Raw genomic sequence first — 19602 nt, 5'->3', positions numbered from 1 at the left:
GCGGGTATTTTTCCCTTCCCGCCCCGACCGGTGGCACCGGGACGGCGAGCGGCCAGAAGGGCACGCAGCGGAGCACCGCAACGCCCCGAAAACCTCCCCCCCGCCCCACGGCCACGGCACCCCCGATCCCCCCACGGGGTTACCGGCACGCAGCACCCCCCCCCCTTCCCCTTCCCCTTCCCCGGGGGCGCCTTACCGGGACCCTACCGGGACACCGCGGAGGGCTCGGGGTGGAAGGAGCCGTCCTGCGGGCTAATGACGGTCACCGAGCCCCACGCCCGCCCCCAAGATGGCAGCCGGCGCCCCCCGCCCCGCCGCGCTCACCCGGTGCCAGGCGCGGACGGGCTCCAGGCTCCCCCCGGCCGCCGGGGCCGGGACCGGGACGGGCCGGGACGGGACGGGGAGGGAGGCAGGGGGCGGCTCGGCGCCGCTCGGCGATCTTCGGCTCCGCTCGGCGAGGGGAGGGCCGAGGGGGCGGCGGCGCGCATGCGCACCGGGCGGTGGGAGCGTGAGCGGCGGCCTCCGGAGTGAGGTGGGGCGGGCGGCGGGGGGCAGGGAGGGAGGGGTTGCGCGCTGTGGGGCTCCGCGCCGAGGGGGCGCCGCGGGGCGGCTTTGTGCCCGGGGAGGGGGCACCGAGCCCGGCCTCATCCCCCCGAGCCTCCCCGCGGCTTCGGGGCGGTCAGGCGGCGAGGCCGGGTGGGATTCCTGCGTCCTGACGGGCGCACGTTTCCCTCGGTGTGTCACGGGGACTCGGGAAGTGCGGGCGGCAGCCGGGCTGCCTGTCCCCACAATGTGCCCGTGGAGGAATTTGGGGAAGGAGGCTGCGTGACGGGGCTCCTGCCGGCACGGGGGAAGGCTTGCTGCTCGTGCGGGTGCTGCGCTGAACGCAGCCCGCTGCGTGTCCGCCACGGTCCAGAGGCTCCCCAGGCTCACCCCTGGCAGGTCTGTGGGGCCACGGGAAGCTTCTAGCACCTCTGCGACCCCCTTCCTCAGACCTCAGCCATGCTGGGGGGCTGCAGGTAGCTCCCTGACCCCACACGTGACTCCAAAACACACCGGCAAGGAAGGAGCTCGCTGCTGGGCTGCACCTCCAGCCCCCTGGGCCTCAGCCGCACTGCCGGGCCACCCCTTGCCTTTGGGTCCCAGCCCTGCCACCCCTTGCCTTTGGCCCTCGTCAGGAAGTTGTCCTCTCTGTAGCTTAATTTCCTGCCGGTACATTGGCAATAATCCCCTGCTATTTTAGTACAGCGCCGTGGATGTGAATATATATAATGGATTAAGGTGCTCGGCTACTGGAACAATAAGAGCCGTAAGTGCCTTCGAGCTGGGACTTCTGGATACTTAACATATCAAAACTAAGTTTGCTGTTACAGGTATTCAGCCCTTCTTTATCTGCTTTTCCTGATTGTGAAAATGAGGTTAGTGTGTTTCCCTTCAGAGCTGTTAACAGGCGTACCTGTAATGAGCTGCTGTTGGTAACTTGGATCAATAAATATCCTGTTTAATAGCTAATCCTATTCATAAATGGAACCCAAGAAGCCTTAATTCCTCCGTGAATCTTGGCCTTTCTGCCTGTCATTAATGCAAAACCAATTATGTCTTGGTAATGAATATCTTGTGTATTTTTAACACACCCAAGCCCTTAATCACATCGCTTCCTTTATGAGGAGGGCCATGGATGGATCGAGTCCCGTAGCTCCCAGCTGGCTCCCGCAGCTCACCCTGGCAGACACCCTATAAATAACCCCCCAGTGCCAGGGCAGGGGGTGAGGTATTTGCATGGCGCACATTGTCTTGGATTTATTTCCTGTGTTTTAATGATGGATGACAGATGCAGTTCAAATCTTTGCGGTGCCCAGAGCAGGTCTATTTTGGTCTCTTAGAAGAATAAAGGGCACGTTGGCTCCCACTGTTGCGCTGTTCAGATCAAATTGCTACTCTTAAGGTGAAGAATATTTCTTCCTGTTTCATTTGGTATGTTTGACAGCAGGCTTTGCCTGGTTGGCCTTAGCACATCCGCTGGTTTTCCCTGTGGCCAGTTTGTGTGGATGAGTTACTAGCAGAAGGAAGGAACAGAAATTACTAAACGACGGCAGAACTACAGATCTTGATGGGGGAATAGGGAGCAAGTGTCATTTCCAAAACTTCTCATTAAAAAGGAAAGCGATACTGGATCGCCAGCTAATAGCACTATTTAAAAGTACTTTTATTCTAGGATGCAGGCAAGGTAAGAATGACATCTTGACTGGTTTTCAGGCTGTGCACCATTGATTAAAAGCTTGGTCAGAGCCACTTCAGTGTTTCATCGAGTGTTCAGACAGATCTTTGCAGTGCTCCTGTGAGCGTGTTAATAGTGCAGATTCATGCCGAGTGCTGTTGTGAAGCACTTTTTTTTTTTTGCTGAAATGGAGGAGAGTCTTCTTATCCATGTCTCCCAGTGTTTCTCTTGAAATGTTCTCACTTTGAGCCAACGCAAGTCTGGGTCACCAGTGGAGGGAGAAATTCAAGTCTCGTGTTTTGCCACATCCCTTCGGTCCAGCATTCGTGCGGCTGTGCGATGAGGTGGCTCGGCGTGCTGATCCGGCTGAAGACAGTTCCTGATTGACGCACGTGCTAGAGCCAGCACAGGGGAAGTGATGGACACGTGCGTTGTGGGGACACGGGACTCCTTTCTTGGTGCTTCATGCCCCGACGTGGCTTCAGAGCCAGTATCTGGAAGATGTCCTTGCTTCATATTGTCTCCCTGAAGAGGTCTACTCTCGTGTTTGCATGTGGATTACGAAAATGTTGTGTCTGGCCCACTTCAGTTACCTGGGATGAAGTTTTCCAGAATTCTCCATTCAAAAGCCACTGCAGCCTGCAGTAAATACAAATCACTCCTTTAATCTCCTGGGAAAATGGTGAAGTTGGTAGCTTTAGTACGGCACTTGAAAGTGGTGCAGTGGGTAAACAATTTGCAGAGGTTTGAAACCGGTGAAGAGTTTCTTTGTTGAGCGGTTTCCGGATTTGATGTGAGCCTGTTGCATCGAATGGGGTAATGCTGAAGGGCCCTCGAGAAGGGAATGTTTGCCGTATGGATTACTGCGTGTTCAGACTTAGCGAAGTAGAAATTGGGTCACCTCGGTGAATATTTGATGCACGGATTCCTCACCCCTTCCTGAATCTTGCTCTGAACTCGGTCTGAAGTCCGTGCGAACTTTTAACCGGTACGTGGAGCGGAGAGAAGCAAAGCAAGGCTCAGCTTTCAAGAAGTGAGGTCTCACCAACCACTGCTGGAACCCGGGTGCTGTTTAACACCGCTCTTGCCTCGCGTGAACAGCTCCGAAGCTAATCCTGCTTGAGCAGGAGGTTGGGCTAGACGACCTCCAGCAGTCCCCAGCAAGGTAATTCCTTGGCCAGGAGCGTGGAGGTGACAAAGTGCTGAGCAGCGGCTGGTTTCCCTGCCCGGGGCATGGCAGAGCGTGCTCCTCGGTCAGCTGGGCAGTGCCACCAGAGGTCTCGTGGGAGTTCCTACAAATCTTCCTATGCTTGAAGGTTGCAGGGATGCCCTTGCCATCCACCCCTGAGCACCGAAACCCTCCGGGAGAGCCGCCTTTGGAAGCAAACCCAGGGAGCACGGGCTGAGCGCAGCCTCCTCGTGGAGCCCGGTTCGGACCTGCTGGTGTGAGGCAGCTGCAGGGCTTTCATCTCCATAACGGCACCGACTGAGTGCTCGTGTGGCACACGCGTTGTGGCAGAGCGAATGACTTGTGTGCCCTTCAGAGCTTGGTTTGGTGCTAGCTCCTCGATGCAGGGGGAAACAGAGGGCAGAGGATATCAAGCGCCTGCTCACAGCCACGGGGCGAGCAAGGCAGAACTGGGTCTGGCCGAGGAGAGCCTGGAAGCAGACCCAAACTATCATCTGTTCGTTTCTGGAAGGGGAGCTGCCGTGTTATGATAGCTGAAGGTGTGATTCACTGTTCGCAAACCCATTTGCACCCTTGCATGCTGTGCTGGGTGCCGCAGATGCATTCTTCCCTTCCTTCCGCCCTGAACCTTCCTGCAAATTGCAAACGTTCTCCCTGTTTACTCAGTTCCTAGCAGGATGCTTCATTCCAAACAGTCAATCATACAAAGTTTCTCAGCGCATGACACATCCTAATGTGCTGAGGAATAATTCCTAGCAGTGAGGGGGTACTGAGTCATGTGGAAAAATAAACAGTCCTTGGACACTTAGCGCTGCTGATGCTTCTGCCGGTAGTTTTGTAACTCCAAACCTTCACTGCTGCCACAGGGTAGAAACAAACCGTGACTCCTCCCAGGACCGGGTAGGGAGTTCAGGGTTTGGGCAGCGCTTTGGGACTCCGGCACGCGGCCTCGAGCACGCTGAGCCGGTCATGACGTTGCTGTCCCTGTGGCAGCGGACAGAGCGTGCGCCCGTGCCTGCCTTGGTTCAGGGGCCAGCAGACTGCTCCTATCAGTCTTACGTAGAGGTGAGCAGGCACGTCCTCTCCTGCTGCAGAGGTGACCGTGGGGAATGGAGGCCGGGGCCACGGTGGACTCCCCAGAAAGCATCCGTCAGTGACAACAGAGCTGCTGACTTGCTGCTGCTTGCCTAGTTCTTCTAGAGGGCTGCAAGGCCTCGGTGCGATGCTGGAGGATTTAGGAGCAGTATTACACCCAGGGGTTGAGTTTCCCGCAGGGACACAGTACACCCAAGTGCGGAACGGAACACCTGCTGTCCTCCCTGCCGACGAAGGGTGTGGGGTTACAGCGAGGGAGCTGAATCGAAGCTGCTTAGGAATCCTGGCAGCAGCAGGTTCAGGTAATCAGGCCGTGGCTGCCAGCAACGCTGTGAATACTGCAGGGCCTTGTTTTCGTTAGGACTGCGCGTCTAGGTAAGGAGCTGGTGCAAAATTGCAGCCTCTTTGGGGGTCTCGTTCAAGAGAGGGAACAGCGCAGGTGATCTCTGAACAGAAGCGCTGAGTCATGTGGAGATTTTCTGCCCCACAGCAACGTGGCTTTGTTAGCAAACGAATGCAGGCTTTGATTATGGCTGATCTTTGTTCCAAACCTGCCCGGGTGACAGGTGGGATGACTTGTCACATAGCTGAGGAAGCACGCCTCGCTCGGGGAGCGCTGCTGCAAAATGGCTGTGGCGCAGATCTCCAGGGCTTCTCGTCCAGCTCTCGGGTAATGCGTGCTCTGCAGGACAGCTGCAAACCTTAAAACATATACACGGCCCCAGGTAAGCAAACACTGGGGGAAAATAAAAAGAATAAAGAGAGAGTGAAGATCTAGCCTGGCTTTTGCTCGCTTGTAGTCAGAACAACCGAGGCTGTGTCTCTCGCAAGGCTCTGTGGATGTTTTTTCCCCCCAGAGAAGTTAGATCGGCTTTATTTTAAAAGATAAAAAAAAACCGTTTTACAACATGCTGCTCTGGAATTTGGCCCTGTGCTCATCAGAACTGGCAAAGGGAGACGAGAGGTCAATGTATTTTTAACGTTTAAACAGGAGAGAAGCAGAACGTGTGCCGGTTACGCTGCGGAGGGCCAGGTAAGCATGGTCACAGCAATGGTTGCGGCCAGAGAGAAAGTCGTAGCTCTACCTGGGCTGGCCTGCAAGAGGACGGGATCCAGATCCGGGCTGTTTCCTCCCCCGCTTGGACCTGTCTGGCAAAGTGATCTGGGATCAGATAAGCCGCAGCGACCGAGCGTGCAGGCTGCTCCCCATCAGTTTGACAGAATGAGGTTAGGGAGCAGCTAGGGATGCGGATAGGGAGGAGGGCGCGGTACAGGCAGAGGTGAGCCCTGTAACCCAGTTCTGCTGCAGCCGGGGCACTGTTTTGGCTGGGGCTGAGCAGGCACCGTAAAGGCACGGGGAGCTGTTCCTTCTGGGCAGGATCTAAAGAAGGCTGCTGAACACCTTGTGTATGCTGTGAGGGTCGTCGATGGAGGAGCTGTTTTGTTCCTCGTCGAGCACCTCGCTTGTGTAAGCTCTGATATCGCTCTGCAGAGTGTCTCTGGCTTTTTACTTTTTTTTTTTTTTATAGGTAACACTGGTAGCTTTTGCTGGTCACTCCGGTCTCTAAATTAGAAACTGTTCACATCCAAAATTCTCAAACCCGTTTGTTGTTAACCTGGTTCACAGCGCACAGAAGGACCGTCAACCCTGGGCACAGAAGACTGCAGTATGGGGTTACTGAACCCAGCTGCATAGTCTAAGCATCTGAATTACTGTCTGCTGAACCCGGCAGAGGCTCTTGCTCTGCTTTGTGGCATGCTAATGATGCCGTTAGTGCTCTGTGCGCTGTGGATTGCAATGTCTAAAGAGTCGCTGAGACTCTAGTGTGACATTCCCATAAGAAAAAGGAAGTGAAACAAATACTGTGCTACTTCCAGGATTCATAATTCTCTTATTTCTTCCACAGGTTGTGGTACCAGAATCCAAATGGCTCTCTTGAACAGGCAGTTGGGTTTTTCCTTAACCCACCTAAGCAGCGCAGTCATCCAGCGTCACTTCAGGTAATTTTCAAATCCTGCTTTTGTTTCCTTGGGAGAATTTCCTGATTGAAAGAGATGCTATTAAGTAGATCAAGAAGAACATAGAGTATTTCTAGTTTTAAAAGGATAATATAGTCAAAAAATAGCATAGATGTCTCTTCGCAGGTTGTAAAGGGAGCCCAAACACAACAACAGATGCAGGTTCCTGGCAGACAGAACACGGTCTGAATTCTGCATTTTTCCTGTGCTGGAAAGGAGGTTTTCAGGCCTTAGATGGTGATGCAGAGGCCTGCAAGCAGAAGATAAAAGTGCTCATGTTTCTCAGCCAAGTGCAAAAAAGCAACAGCCAGCCCCTGCTGATGTAAAGCCAATTACATGTTTAAAATTCCTCCAGAGTTTATCATTTCTGCTATTTAGAACAAGAATAACCTGAAAACTGATTTCCTTGTACCTTGACACCGTCCATTTTGGCATTTTTCTTTAGGTGGTTGTTCCAGGCTCAATGCATTTAAAACTTGTTAAATTCATTTACTTCTGTTCTCCAGTGCCTTGCACAAAGCCTAGATCGTCATCCCGCGGTACACTCGGTGCGGTACACTCTAGCATTTAGCTCCCTGAAGGGCTTCAGTCTGCAGGGTGAGAATAGTCGTTCCTGTGATTGTGGTCTGTAAAGGGGATTAAGAGAGTGCCCAGGGCTGGGTTGTGTGGTAGTCCCAGGAGCTACTGCTGCTTTGTAGATTTGGTCCTGCCTAGGTTTCCCCTTCTCCTTCCTGCGGCAGCACTCGTGTCCCTTTCCAGCTTCCTCCTGCCTTCCCTGCTGTGCAGCCACAGCCTTGCAAGCGGAGCATAAACTGTGATAAAAGAATAGCTGCTCCTGGACGGGAGGCTGAATTATTTCTCAGCTTATCCCTGCTGCTCCCAAGCGTACTCAAAATCAGATCTACCAGCTTAGTACCGTTTAGTGTATTCCTGTTATTTCTTACTCCCAGTAATCGCACAGTGCCAGCAGATACAGAAGATACTGCTGCTCTCTGGGTTCCTCCCACATGGGGAAGGTGATGATCTGTTAGATTCTAATTGGCAGCAGCTTAGCAGAGCCACAGCAGGACCTCAGAGGTCTGTCTCGCTGAGAGCAGAATAAGGTGAGAGCACCTCATAGATTTCACTGAAAAGATTGGTCAGAAAAGTCCTTATTGCTGGGGAGTGTCTACAAGACCAAAAGAGCCCGTCTTGAATCTTAGCTTCCTCTAGGCTATGGCAGAAGCAATCACTTTTTTTTTTGCTTGTAAATTGAACTGAATCATCCACAGTCGCTAAAAAAAAACACAACACAACAGTAAATGCAAGCCACTCTACGCGCCATCTTTTAGTCATGTTTCAGAGTAGAATGGTTGTTTTATGTTTGACATTTAGTGAAGAGTGTGCAAAGCTCAAAGTAGCATCTGGCTTCCAAAGAGCGCACTGAATGCAGTAAATGTGTCACCCGTATGGTATGTATATGTTGCTGCCGTCTTCTGAGTGGTTTGCGTAGTGACAAGATCCTGTTGCTGGGTTTGCCCTTGCTCCCCAAGGGTTATTGGGGAGATCTCTCTCTCATTCTTTCCTGTCTTTTGCCAGTATCACCGGAGCATGCCAAGCAATACAGAAACTTACTCGTGTGCGAGTGGTGGACAACAGCGCCTTGGGGAACACGCCCTACCACCGGCCACCAAAATGTATCCACGTGTATAACAAGACTGGAGTTGGCAAAGTAGGAGATACGATCCTTCTGGCTATCAAAGGAGAAAAGAAGAAGGCTTTGATTGTAGGGCACAAAATGCCTGGCCCTTGCATGACACCTAGATTTGATTCTAACAACGTGGTACTCATAGAAGACAATGGAAATCCGATAGGGACTAGAATAAAAACACCCATACCGTATACCCTGCGACAGAAAGGAGAGTTCTCCAAAGTATTGGCTATTGCCCGCAACTTTGTATGAGGCCTAAGAAAGATTTCTGGCACTGCTGTTCATGTTTTATAATTCTGTAGCTGTTCCTGGGTCCTTCACCTGAAAAGGTTAAGTGTGAAAAAGCTGAGGTTCATCAATGGTTTCTGTTCCTGTTTGTGAACTGCAAACAACTAATTTAAGTATTGAAATACGTTGTTTTATTCCAAAAGATGGTTGATTTGTTTTGTGGAAATGTCTGCAGTGTGTTTGGGAAATGCTACTTCACTCTTAACTGCTCTGGTGGTGTTACTTTGGACTCTAACCATTAAAATGAGAACATGAAAATCCTTGTTGTGTTGTACTTCTTACGCTCTCTTTTCCCTGTTTCTGCCATTCACAGTTCTGCTGGAGCAGGGCGCGAAGCCCAGTCCCTGGCGGGGTGACTTTGGGGCCTGCAAAATGGCTTCACATCTAATGGAGTAGGAGAGATGACAGCAGTATGGTGAACTATTGGTGCTTTGAGCACATTCAATAAAAGTGTTTGTTTCCACATCTTTGCCTAGGAGAAAAAGTCTTTAGGAAAGATTGGAACTGGGAAAGCACGATGGCCTACAACTTTACTGGTGGGTCGTTGAACGGGATATGCCAGAGATGGGGAAGAGGAGGTGGGAGGGGAAAGGGAAAGTGATAGGTTTGAGATGAAGCCTGTGCTTTCCACTGGATCAACCTCAGGAAATTAACCTTGTCTTCTCTGGACAGCACAAGGGCTGTGCTCAGACTGAAACCTCCCTAGGAAGAAACTTCCTTTTGGACTGCTTTTTGGGACTGCATCAGGGAACCTAGGCTAGCCTGTTACCTACTGCCAACAGGCAGCGTGTGCTGGTTGGTGAGACCAGCTGTTGTCCACGAGTGCCTCGTCAGCTCAGGCACAGCAGTTGGAAAATGCTGCTGGGTTGCTTTCAGTGCTAACTGTAGTCCCGGAGCCACAGAGCTTCCTTTAAATGGAGCCAAGCAGAGCAACTTGGTGCTCACAATGGGTAAAGGGACATGGAAATAGCAGTGCTGGGGAAGGGGAGGCATGAGATGCAGCTGGCAGGAGGCTGCTTTGCTTTGGACCCCTGAGCCTGCTCTTCATGGATCTGATGGCCGTGGCAGCTGCCTGTGCCTTGTCCTCCCCTTCCCATTGTGCTGGGAAACTTCATCAGCATGGCTTTGGCTTCAGGAGCAGAAGAGGATCTGGAGACAGCAGTGCTGAACTACACCAGATGTGACCAGTTACTCCTGGCAGGTCTGTTTGCCCTGTGCTCCCCGCTGTCCCTGTCAAAACCAAATCGTCCAAGAAAAATGAGAGCCCTGCACCTCCTCCTACTCCATTACTTCAGGCAATGCAGACAGGACAATACTTCGTATTTAAATTTAGCTTTAACCTGCAAGTAGTGGCACTGTTCTCCTCAGCACAACTTCCCTGTGAACTGGAGGGACCCAAGCCTACGGGCTGCTCAGTTTGGTGCAGAAAACAAAACTGGCTGCTGCTTGCAGCACGTTATTTGTCTGCTGCTGTCTGTGGGCCAGCGAATGCTGGATGTGCTGCTCCCAACCCTCCTAGGCCCTACAGGCATTACCAGGAAGCCCTCAGCCCGCCTGCTTGACACAGCAGATGCACGCCCAGCTGATGTCAGCCTTTCCAGTCTGTCTGAGCACAGTCGCTTTCAAGGAGAGACTTTCTGTGCTGGGAGGTGACGTGGAGGCTGCTTTGCGAGGCGGGGCAGTGAACGAACTGAGCATGGCTGGGTTCCCCCCTTTTATTTCCTAGAAGAAGCTGCAATTGCTGGCTGAGCATCCCTGGGCGTGCACGCCGGCCATCTAGTGGCTCCCTGCAGCCGGGGCTGTTGGAGAGGTGCTCTGCAAGCCTGGGCGTTGAAGTCTTCTCCCTGCGAAGATGGGACTCCCTAAAGCTGCTCAGGTTGTGGTCCTGCCCCGGTTCAGTGAGCAGCTGGAGCTGTCTTTGTGTCCGGCTGTTACCTGTGTGATTTTATGGGGGTGCTATGAAGTACAGCGGAGTCAAACTTAATAAAACAAAACAAAACTGTTCATCATCTGCCTAAGATTCCTTTAAATTCCTGAGGATGCATGTGAACCTGCTGTTATCAGAAGTGGAAATACTTAGGAATTCCCAACACAAAGCCACCTGGAAAAGCGTGGCTTTGGCTTCGGGAGCAAAATCAGTCCAGGCGCATCTCAGGGCTAAGCGGCTGTGGTGAGCACTGGGTACACGGGGCCCACCCTGGCAACTGAGAAACTTTATAGGGGCAGACATGCTACTGGGCACAGCTGCAGGGGGATAAATCTACCGAAGTTCGGCTAAGGAGTGGAAAAAAAAAAAAAGAGTGTATGTGTTTATGCATATTTAGGAAACTTAACAGCTCTGCTTTTTTCCTTTAGAAAACCTTCCTCGACCTTTGAAAGTCCCCCAACCCCAAGAACCACACAAACAAATACCTTCGTATTTTTAAAAGCAAATCACAAGACAATTAACAAGTGGGAGAATAGATCTCCCCAAAATCTTTTCTTTGAGAAAAGGAAAATTGCCTCCACTCACTTAAGGCTGAAAAATCTACTTGCCAATGCCACTTGTACCAGGTGTTTAGTTTCTGTGCAAAGACCACCAGAAAGTGGACGAGAGGTTCACCCCAGTACCTATGGTTCCAGCTCACCCCGTTTGTAGTTCACCTAAAGGGCTATTTTACTGTGGGTTTTGTTTGTTTGTTTGTTACTTTTATTATTTTTTTTTCTTAGCAACAACTCCAGCCTTGAAGCAGTCTCCTGGTAGGAGCCGGAGGCCTACACACAGTTCTTGTTTTTCTTATCCTAGACGTAAGGACTATTAGTCCCTCATGGGACGCATGGACCCTGCTGTTTGGATATTAAATATTTCACAGAATATTTGCTAATAACTTTCCAGCATTTCACAGGGGAAAAGTTCATGGGGAGAGGGCACCAGAGGAAGCGGGCAAGACAATGGAGCAGACGAGAGATTAAAGCGCGGAGAGGCGCTTTATTTGTAAGTAAACTGATACGTGGAGCTAAATCCTTCACGTGGGGACTTAATGAGCAGCCGCGCAGACAGCTAAGCTAAGCACATCCCGCAGAGCAGCTCCTGCAGCTTGTGCCCCTCTTTTCCTGACGGCATGACGATGGCGACGGCATGACGATGGCCTCAGCAAGACTTTTGGCCTGTGGTGACAGGCCTGCGCTCGGCAACCCCCAGGCGCTCGCCTGCGGCACCTTCTCACTAGGGGCTCTCCTCTGAGCAGGCCCCATGCTGCAGGTCCCCCATTTTGTGTGGCACCAGCTTGCTGGGGGCGTGTGGCCTGCCCCACGCTCCGCTCGGGACGTGCCGAGCCTCCCCAGCAGTGGCTGTGGGGCTTCATGGGCTCCATCTTGCGGCATCCTTCCTCTGCCAGCCGGCCTGCGGAGCCCTGCGAGGGGAGGCTTTTCCTTCAGCTTCCACCCCGCTGGGAAATCAATCTGATCGCCTCTGGGGGTAGCAATTCTTGCAGGCCCTTTCCTTGAAGGCGGCCGGCGGTCTTCTCCTTCCCTGCTCCCTGTTTGTGCTCATTATTCTGCCATTAAAACGGTTTTATATGGGAAAACTGCCCAGCAGGGGATGGTGCTGAGGAGGCAGTCTGTCATCTTCTGAGCAGCCTCTGGGGGAGCTGCGAGCTGCTGCAGAGAGAAAGGGAAGCCAGAAGCCAGAGCCCTCAAAGGGCCTTTTTTTTTTTTTTTTTTTTTTTTCCCCTAGGACATATTGCTGTGACCAATGTGCCTCCCTGGCTGCCAATGTGCCTCCCTGGCCAGCCCTGCCCAGGGGCCTGTTCCCCTGTGTTCAGATGTGGGGTTTGCATCGGATTCAGCTCCTCCAAGGGTGCCTATTCCCTGGGTGATGGCCAGGACTTGGTGTCCAGGCATTCTTTGGTGGGAGGTGGGGGACAGTGGTCTTCTTGGGGCGTCCTGTGTGGGTAGGGAGAGATGGCCTCTGTGGAGATGCTCACCCAGAAAAGATGTGGGGCAGGGCTCTCTGTCGAGCTCCAGGGCCTGGAAGGAGACAGGCAAATACAGGGGATTAGCTGGCCATAAGAAGGGGTGTCCGGAAAGGAAGCAGGCGAGACAGATTATCGCGGAGGGATGTCGCGGGGAGCTGATGTCTTCCATCTGCTTGGAGACAGAGGCTGGGAGACAGAGGCTGGGAGACAGGCGGCCCTGGCTCGTGGCCCTGTGCCAGTGGGGTAGATGGGCCGCAGGGCTGGGGATGGCAGCTGGGACTTACGGGGCTGGGAGGAGGGGGACGCAGCTGGAGGCTGGACTTTGGTCAAAAGCAAGTTGCTGGACTTGTAGCCAGCCCTTGGTTGGTGGGGTGAGGGCGATCAGAGGGGCTAAATCCTGAAACTGCAGTGAGCTGCACGTCCCAGAGCAGGAGGTGGGTGCTGGAGTGGTCCCATGGGGCGCCGTGGCTTCAGTCCCCACCTAGCCACCCAGTCCTGCTCCTCTCGGGGACCACGACCCTCACCGCCCAGCTGCCACCACGATGTGGGTCTGGTGTCTATGCCCACAGCCAGAATGAGCAGATGATGCTTCTGAGCAGCAGAGAGAGGGCTGCCACCTCCTGCTCTTCTTCTGGAAGTGGCTGTGCCACCCAGGGGGAGCAAAGAGGACCGGGAAGCAGCGGGAGCCGAGGCTGCATTTGTTCATATCCCGCAGCTACTGCTGGGGATAGGCAGGGGGCACAGGGTGCACCAGGAGGATGCGCAGGAGCAGGACACTTGCCCTGGCAGCCTTGCAAACTCATTTTCTGGATGTAAGCTTCTCAAGCGTAAGGAATGCGGTGGTGAATGATACTGAGTATGTTCTTAATGCTGTTGCATAAATCAGCGGTGGAGCCTCAATGAACTAGCGCATGCCGGGCTGGTCAGCTTATCTCAGAAGCTGTCAGGGGTAGATGACAGGAATTTTCCTATGCCTCTCGCAGATACACCCTCTAACAAGAAGATAGAATTGGAAAGCTCAGGAGTGTCTAGCTTGGAGAGAAAGAAGATTAATGAGGGCTCATGATAGAAGGATAAAAAGAAGGAGGTGGAGAAAACACATCAGGCACATCCATTCTCCCTGTCTGAGAGAGCAGTAGAGGTGACATCCTATCAAATAGGCTGGCAGAGGAAAGAAAATCAGCTTTTTTTTTTTCTTTCTTTCTTTTTTTCCTGTCACCCATAGCACAAGTTACCCCACGCAACTCATAGCTCCAGGACACCAGCAGGAGTAACTGGTTGATGCAGCTCGAAGCAAACTGGACACTCACCTCCATGGCAGTAATCATACGCACGCCTTCCCCAGAAGGTTGGGAAGTGATGTGCCCAGTTATTGAGGCGTGGATGCCACAGGCAGGCTGTCACTTGGGTTTCTGAAATACGAGCTTGCTTTGGAAACGTCTGAAGGCTATAAGCTCCGTGCACTTAACGTGGTTCTAACAAACATGCAAGCCCCAAGCTATGGGGCTGGGTACCGGGGTGCTCCTGTGGCAAGCTGCAGGTTTGAACCAAACCTCCTCTGGAGGGCCGCTTGTTGGACCCTGTCGTCCCATGTGGCTCCTCTGCTTTCCTGTATTAGCTGCATCTCTCAGGTTTAAAGGATTCATTGCTCTGGTTGTGTGCAGCCCAGGTGGCTGAGCTTTGCTCCAGACAAATCTGTGTTTGCCTTCCTCTTCCAACCTCAGCTCAGGATCACCCCATGCATTCCCTGGAGATCCCCATCCACCGGGAGGGTGGTGGGAAAGGATTGGGTTCACTGACAGCACAAAACCCATTGCTCTGAGGAGCAGACGAAGTGAGGAGAGGAGGTGGTAGGATGGTAGATGTTATCTCAGCCCTTGTTTCCTGAGGTTTATGCCCGGCTCTTGGCCCTCCTCCAGGAGGCCCTAGACAGCTCTGGGCAGCCCTGAATCTGTGTTTCGTGATGCTCACAGCAGCAAACGGCTGGTTTAACTGGCTTCTCCGGTCTGCCACTTCGCCCTTGATGTACCTAGGCTCTGCCTTGCGGAGGAGGGGACCTCACCTGCAGCCAGGTGAGCTAAGGACAGGGACCTCAGGGGCATCAGACCCAGACCCACAGAGGCAGTTCCCTTCTGATTGGCTCACGCACCAGGGCAGGAAGGAAAGAGAAGCCTCCCGCCTTCAAGAGAGGGTCTCCAAACCTGCTGGTGTCTCCGCTCAGTGTGCTGACAGCACCTCATGTTACTTGCTAGCAAGCTCAATGGCAAGATGCTCTGCTCAGGGTTGGCAGGTAGCATCTTGTGTTTCTGCTGAAAGTCGAGCAAACCTTAAGACTATAAAGAACCAGGACATGCAGAGTTAATGGACTGTCCCGTGCAACATTTGGACCACCTGAAGGTGGGCTCATCCCCATTCCACAACCTCTAACTCCAGCTGTGTGGGGTGGCCGAAGGATGGGGAAGAGCCCTGGGAGACCCTCGCTGTGTCACCAGCTTGCATCACGCAGGTGGGAAAGGGGATCTTGCAAGTCGAGAGCAAAGGGACTGCATAACCAAGGAGGCACACGGGGCAGGTGTAAGCTGCCCTGGTGCTCTGCAAAGGCCGGGTGCTGCTGACAAGTAGAGGCTAGTGAGGAGGTGGGTGAGCTTTTTGGGATATGTGGGATGGACAGGGGCTGTGTATCACCTCCGGGATTATAGTTATGTAGTTTGCAGTAGAGATGCTACGGTGACTCCTTAAACTCTGCTGCTCAGTACTGGACCAAGGACTTGCGTGGTCTTTGGGGAATATCTGAGCCTTCTCCATCCCTTTGCTTCACCCTGGCTGCTCTCCTGTGCCCGTCCCATTCAGCAACAAACCATTCAAACCAGGCTCAGGCCCTATGCCCCACCAGTCCTACGCACCCCGCTCACCCCTGCTTTCCCCAGGCTGCACTTCCAGCCCACCCCATTCCCTCTCCCTCCAAATCAGACGTACCTAAGGCACTGCTCTGTCCAAGAAGCCACGTCTGTGCGATAAGCCTGGCCCAGATACTGGCCACGAGGGTGCAGAGATGTGGTGGGGCTACGGCAGCTGCTGGCTCAGAGGCACTGAGACATAAAACCCCAGCTGAAAGCGCCCGGTGCTGCGCAGAAGGGTTAACAGCCCGCTCCCTCTCTGCTTTGGGGAGCTTTGTTCATTGGAGTATTAAATTCCACAGCTGTAAATAATCTGCAGCAGGAGAGATTATCAAGACCCTGGGAAGAAGCAGCTTTTATTAATAAGATCAGTTCTCCCTGCGAAGCATCACGTAGTCGCTCCCCACCCTTTCCTCGCTGCCTCGCGATGTCGCACCTCACCAGGCATTTCCGAGGGCTGGTGCTGCGGCTTCGCACCTCCATCCCCTGCCATCCTGGCAGCCAAATCCTTCCATAGCTCTCCCTCCGTCTCACCGGCACTGACCACAAATGGGGCCCTTCACAGCCATCAGTGGCACGGGCCAAGGCTCCTCTGGAGCGAAACACCCCTTGCCTTGTCTGAAATGTGGGATCTTTTTTTCAGGAGCATCCCGGCAACGTACCAGGAACATGGGAAGGTGACAGCTCCCCCAGGGGGGTGAGGAACCACCCAAGAGGCCAAACTATGCCTGGCTCTGTAGGATGCACACGAGGGCCATGCGCCCCTTCAAGCCTCCCAGTCCATGGGCATCCCGCACTTCCCCAGCCTGATTCCTCCCCAAGCCCAGATCCCCCCTGGCAGGTTGCTGAGAGGGGCTGGCATCGGGGGGGCAGCAAATGCTTTGGGAACCCCCCGCTTTGCACTGGGCTTTCAGGGCACTGCAGATGTTCGCAGGAGCACCCTGCCCATGGTGGTGGTGTACACAGTGCACGTGGAGCACCGGGCGCATGGGAAGTACCCGCAGGCACCACCTCATCCTGCTGCTTTCCTTGCAAAGCTCTCAAGCCCGGAGCTGGCCCTGGGCAGCCACAAATTTCCCCCACACCACTCGCCGAGCTCACTCCTCCTCCCCACATCCCCAGAGAAACCTGTGCCCCGCTGACCAGGGCATCTTTTTAATTAAAATCCTTTCTTTGAAATGTGCTGGCTGAACGTCTCAGTTCTCCCCGCTGGGCTCCAGCCAGAGGGACGTGCAGGGGCAGAGTATCACACCGAAATCTCTCTGAACCGCAGCCAGTTCGGAGAAACCGGAGTCGGTGCAGAGAAAGCAGCCGGTGGGGTCCCTGCCCCTCCGCCACAGGGAACGGGAGGAGCCCCTGGCTGCCCACCTGGGAGACGACCTTGGGGGTGACCAGCTCCGAGCTCGGGGGCTGCAAACGCAGGGTTAGGGGTTGTCAGCCCCCGGGACGCATCCTATGAGCCTGCAGGAGAACCGGGGAGCTGAGCCCAGCCACCCTCCGCGCCCCGCCCCGTCCCCGCGTCCCCACCACGTCCCCGCGTCCCCACGCGCGGCGTGGCCGTGTCCCCTCGCAAGAGGCTTCCCCGGGCCGGCTGCAAGGCCGGCGGCGGCCGCACGGTGTCAGGCGATGCCGGCCTTTGCGGGTAGCGCTCTCCCAGCGCCCAGCCCGGAGGAGGCGGCCCCGGCCCCGCGTGTCGCCGTCCCGCGTGTCCCCCCTGCGCGCACCGCGCTGCCGGCTGGCCCTGGCCGGCGGGGTCACCGCGACCCTGCTGTCCTTGGTGGGGGGGGGGGAAAGCTGGGGAAATAGCAGGTAGCCGGCTGTTACCCGTGTCACCTAGAGCCCTGCGTGCTCCTCGCTGCGAGGGGACGATGGCGTGGCTCCTCTCCCTGCGGGTGCCGCGTTTCGTGGGTGCTGTGCGGGTCCTGCCCCGTTTTTCTGCCGGTTGGCATCCCGCCTGCTGTGCCGAGGTGAGACAAGTTGTGCTGGGTCTCAGCCTGCGGCTGCACAGCGCGGGAGGATGCTGCCCTACGAGGGGAACAAAGAGGCTTCGGCACTTGCTAGCACAAGGAGAGGCCAAGCTCGGGGGTCCCCCCATCACCGTGAGGCTGGTGCCGCCGAATGCCCCCCCACAACGGAGGCACGCGCGAGCTGGACCATGAATCGAGCTCAGCCCTGCCTCTGCCAGCCTTTTGCTTTGTGGGCACTCCGGGTGCGGGCTGGGGGGGGGGACCCGTTTTTCCCGCTGGGTTTTGGTGTCGGAGGAGGGGGAGCTGGGGAGGATCCGTGGGTAGGTGCCGCGCGGTGCAGGAGGGAGCAGCGGCCCAGCCTCGCTCAGGTGCAGCTCTCCGTGCTGCGCCTCACGTACCGAGACGCTGTCTATCCTCCAGCTATTTACCGCCAGCTCATTTTGCAAACGCTGCACTCACAAGATTTTTTTTTTTTTCTCTCCCCCTCTCTCCCTCCCTCTCCCTCTCTCTCTTCCCCGTAGAGATGCTCAGACAGTGCTCCCCATTCAGCCTCCAGAGCCAGCGCTCCCACCTGCGCACGCACCGCACACGCTGACCCACGTGCGGGTCGCTCTGCTGGGCTGCTCCAAATTCGCCACCTTCCCCTTCTCCCGATCCCCTGGCTCCGGTCCCGGGGCGGGGAGCGTGGGTGAACAAAGAGCTCGGTGGGCCCGGGGAGGCTGCCGTGAGCCGAGGTGCTGCCAGGGCATGGCCTCAGCCAGGGAGCTGCTGCTGCTCGCCCCGCTGCGGACCACGGAACTCATGGAGGGGCAGATTGGCACTGGGGGGGTTTCTCCCCGAGCAGGGGCTACGTCTGGTGGCCAGCTCCCATCCCTGTCCTGGCCAGCACGTGCTACTACCATCTTCTTCTCAAAAGCCTCGAAAGCCTTCTCTTTTTCTCAAAGCCTCAGGCCCTGGGCTCATTACACGAGCCGCTGGGCTTTCACCTCCCCTGCCTCCCCATCTCGGGAGAGGGCTGGGTGGTTACCCGGCAGTGCCGGGAATCGAGAGCTGAGGGGTTTCCTACAGGTTGGAGGCGGGGAAGCTGAGGCAGACTGCCATCTCCACCGCCCCATTGCTCCTAACTGCTTGGTGGGCGGTGGTGGTGGCCATGCTGCCCCAGGGGGTGGCGGGGAGACCCCCCCAGCTCCATCCATGGCAGGCCTGTGGGGCTGGGAGGATGGACAGATGGATGGGTGGATGGACGGGTGGATGGACGGATGGGTGGATGGATGGACGGATGGGTGGATGGATGGACGGATGGGTGGATGGATGGACGGATGGACGGATGGATGGATGGGGAGACCCCAGCTTTGTGCCCTGTGGGACACCCCTGGCTCACTGGGGGACACGAGGAGGGGCGGCTGGAGGGGTGCTTGGGGCACTGCTGGGATGGGGGCTTGTGGGGTACGGGCTGGGGTCCGATGGGGCTGGGGGGGTGCTCCCGGGCTGCCTGCAGGCCGAGTGGGATGGCGGGGCGGCTGTCACACGCTACGGTAGATGGCAGTGCCGCCCGGATTTTATGAATGGAGGAGGAGGAGGAGGGGAGGCAGATGGATGCGGGGAGGTGGTGATGGAGGGAAGGAGGGAGGGAGGGAGGGACGGAGGGAAGGGGGGGGGGGGGGGGGAATTTGCTGGCTGGGCTCCGGCCTCCACCTCCGTTCCCCCTCGCCCCTGCGCCAGGCGCCCTCCCCCAGCCATTAGCATAGGCCTGCCCGGGTTTACATGTCAGGCTGCACGTTGCAGCGGCCGGATCCAGCAGCCAGCAGCGCTGGCAGCCGCCCCGAGTCAGCTGCTTCCCAGCGAGCAGCATGGAGGAGCAGGCGGGCGGCGGGAGGCAGCCCGCGGGCCTCCACTTTAAGGTGTCCTCGCCGAGATGCCGCCGTGCCTCTGTCGCCTCCCGTCCTGCACCCTTCGGCCCTGGGGGGCGGCCCTGGGGTCCCGGCCAGCCCCCCCAGGAGCCTCGCTCGGGCTGAGCCCAAGCCCAAGGGTTTTGCACCCGGGGGCCCGCTCGGATGCTCCCCGTGCACCCCCCCGGGGAGGTTTGGGCAAGGCGAGGGCTGGGCTGGGGGGCACAGTTCTGTGTCCTGCCTCTCACAGGAACATCCCCCTGCCCTGCGGCTTCTGCCTCAGGCCCTGGCGGTGCTCACAGACCCCATCCTGCTCGCCCCCGGCTTCCCACCTGCATCAGAAGTCTCCCTCGGTGGGGAAAGCCGGGAGAGGCAGCTCAGAAAGCGCCTGCCC

The 19602-nt window shown here is 55.7% G+C and overlaps 2 protein-coding genes across 7 annotated transcripts in view; one reads left to right on the top strand and one right to left on the bottom strand.

Annotated features, from left to right (window-relative positions):
- Window positions 1–489, bottom strand: part of TMEM63B (transmembrane protein 63B) — a 36552-nt gene extending 36063 nt beyond the window's left edge. For 4 of the 6 annotated variants that reach the window (XM_083832626.1, XM_083832627.1, XM_083832628.1 and 1 more), the window contains exon 1: window positions 325–489. In XM_083832626.1, the coding sequence (XP_083688752.1) occupies window positions 325–488 (164 nt within the window). In that variant the 5' untranslated portion in view covers window position 489. Of the gene's footprint in view, window positions 1–196 lie in introns of all 6 variants that reach the window. The other 2 variants (XM_083832630.1, XM_083832631.1) reach the window with 2 other exon arrangements.
- A 3969-nt stretch (window positions 490–4458) lies between these two features.
- MRPL14 (mitochondrial ribosomal protein L14) lies at window positions 4459–8757 on the top strand. The gene is made up of 3 exons (XM_083832642.1): window positions 4459–4804; window positions 6410–6503; window positions 8100–8757. Exons 1-3 carry the CDS (start codon window positions 4630–4632, stop codon window positions 8461–8463), a joined length of 633 nt encoding a protein of 210 aa, XP_083688768.1. The 5' UTR covers window positions 4459–4629; the 3' UTR covers window positions 8464–8757.
- The last annotated feature ends 10845 nt before the right edge of the window (window positions 8758–19602 follow it).

Source organism: Anser anser (genome assembly GCF_964211835.1).
Source record: "Anser anser genome assembly, chromosome: 3".
In the NCBI taxonomy this organism is placed as follows: Eukaryota; Metazoa; Chordata; class Aves; order Anseriformes; family Anatidae; genus Anser; species Anser anser.
This window is presented reverse-complemented; position numbering and strand designations above follow the sequence as displayed.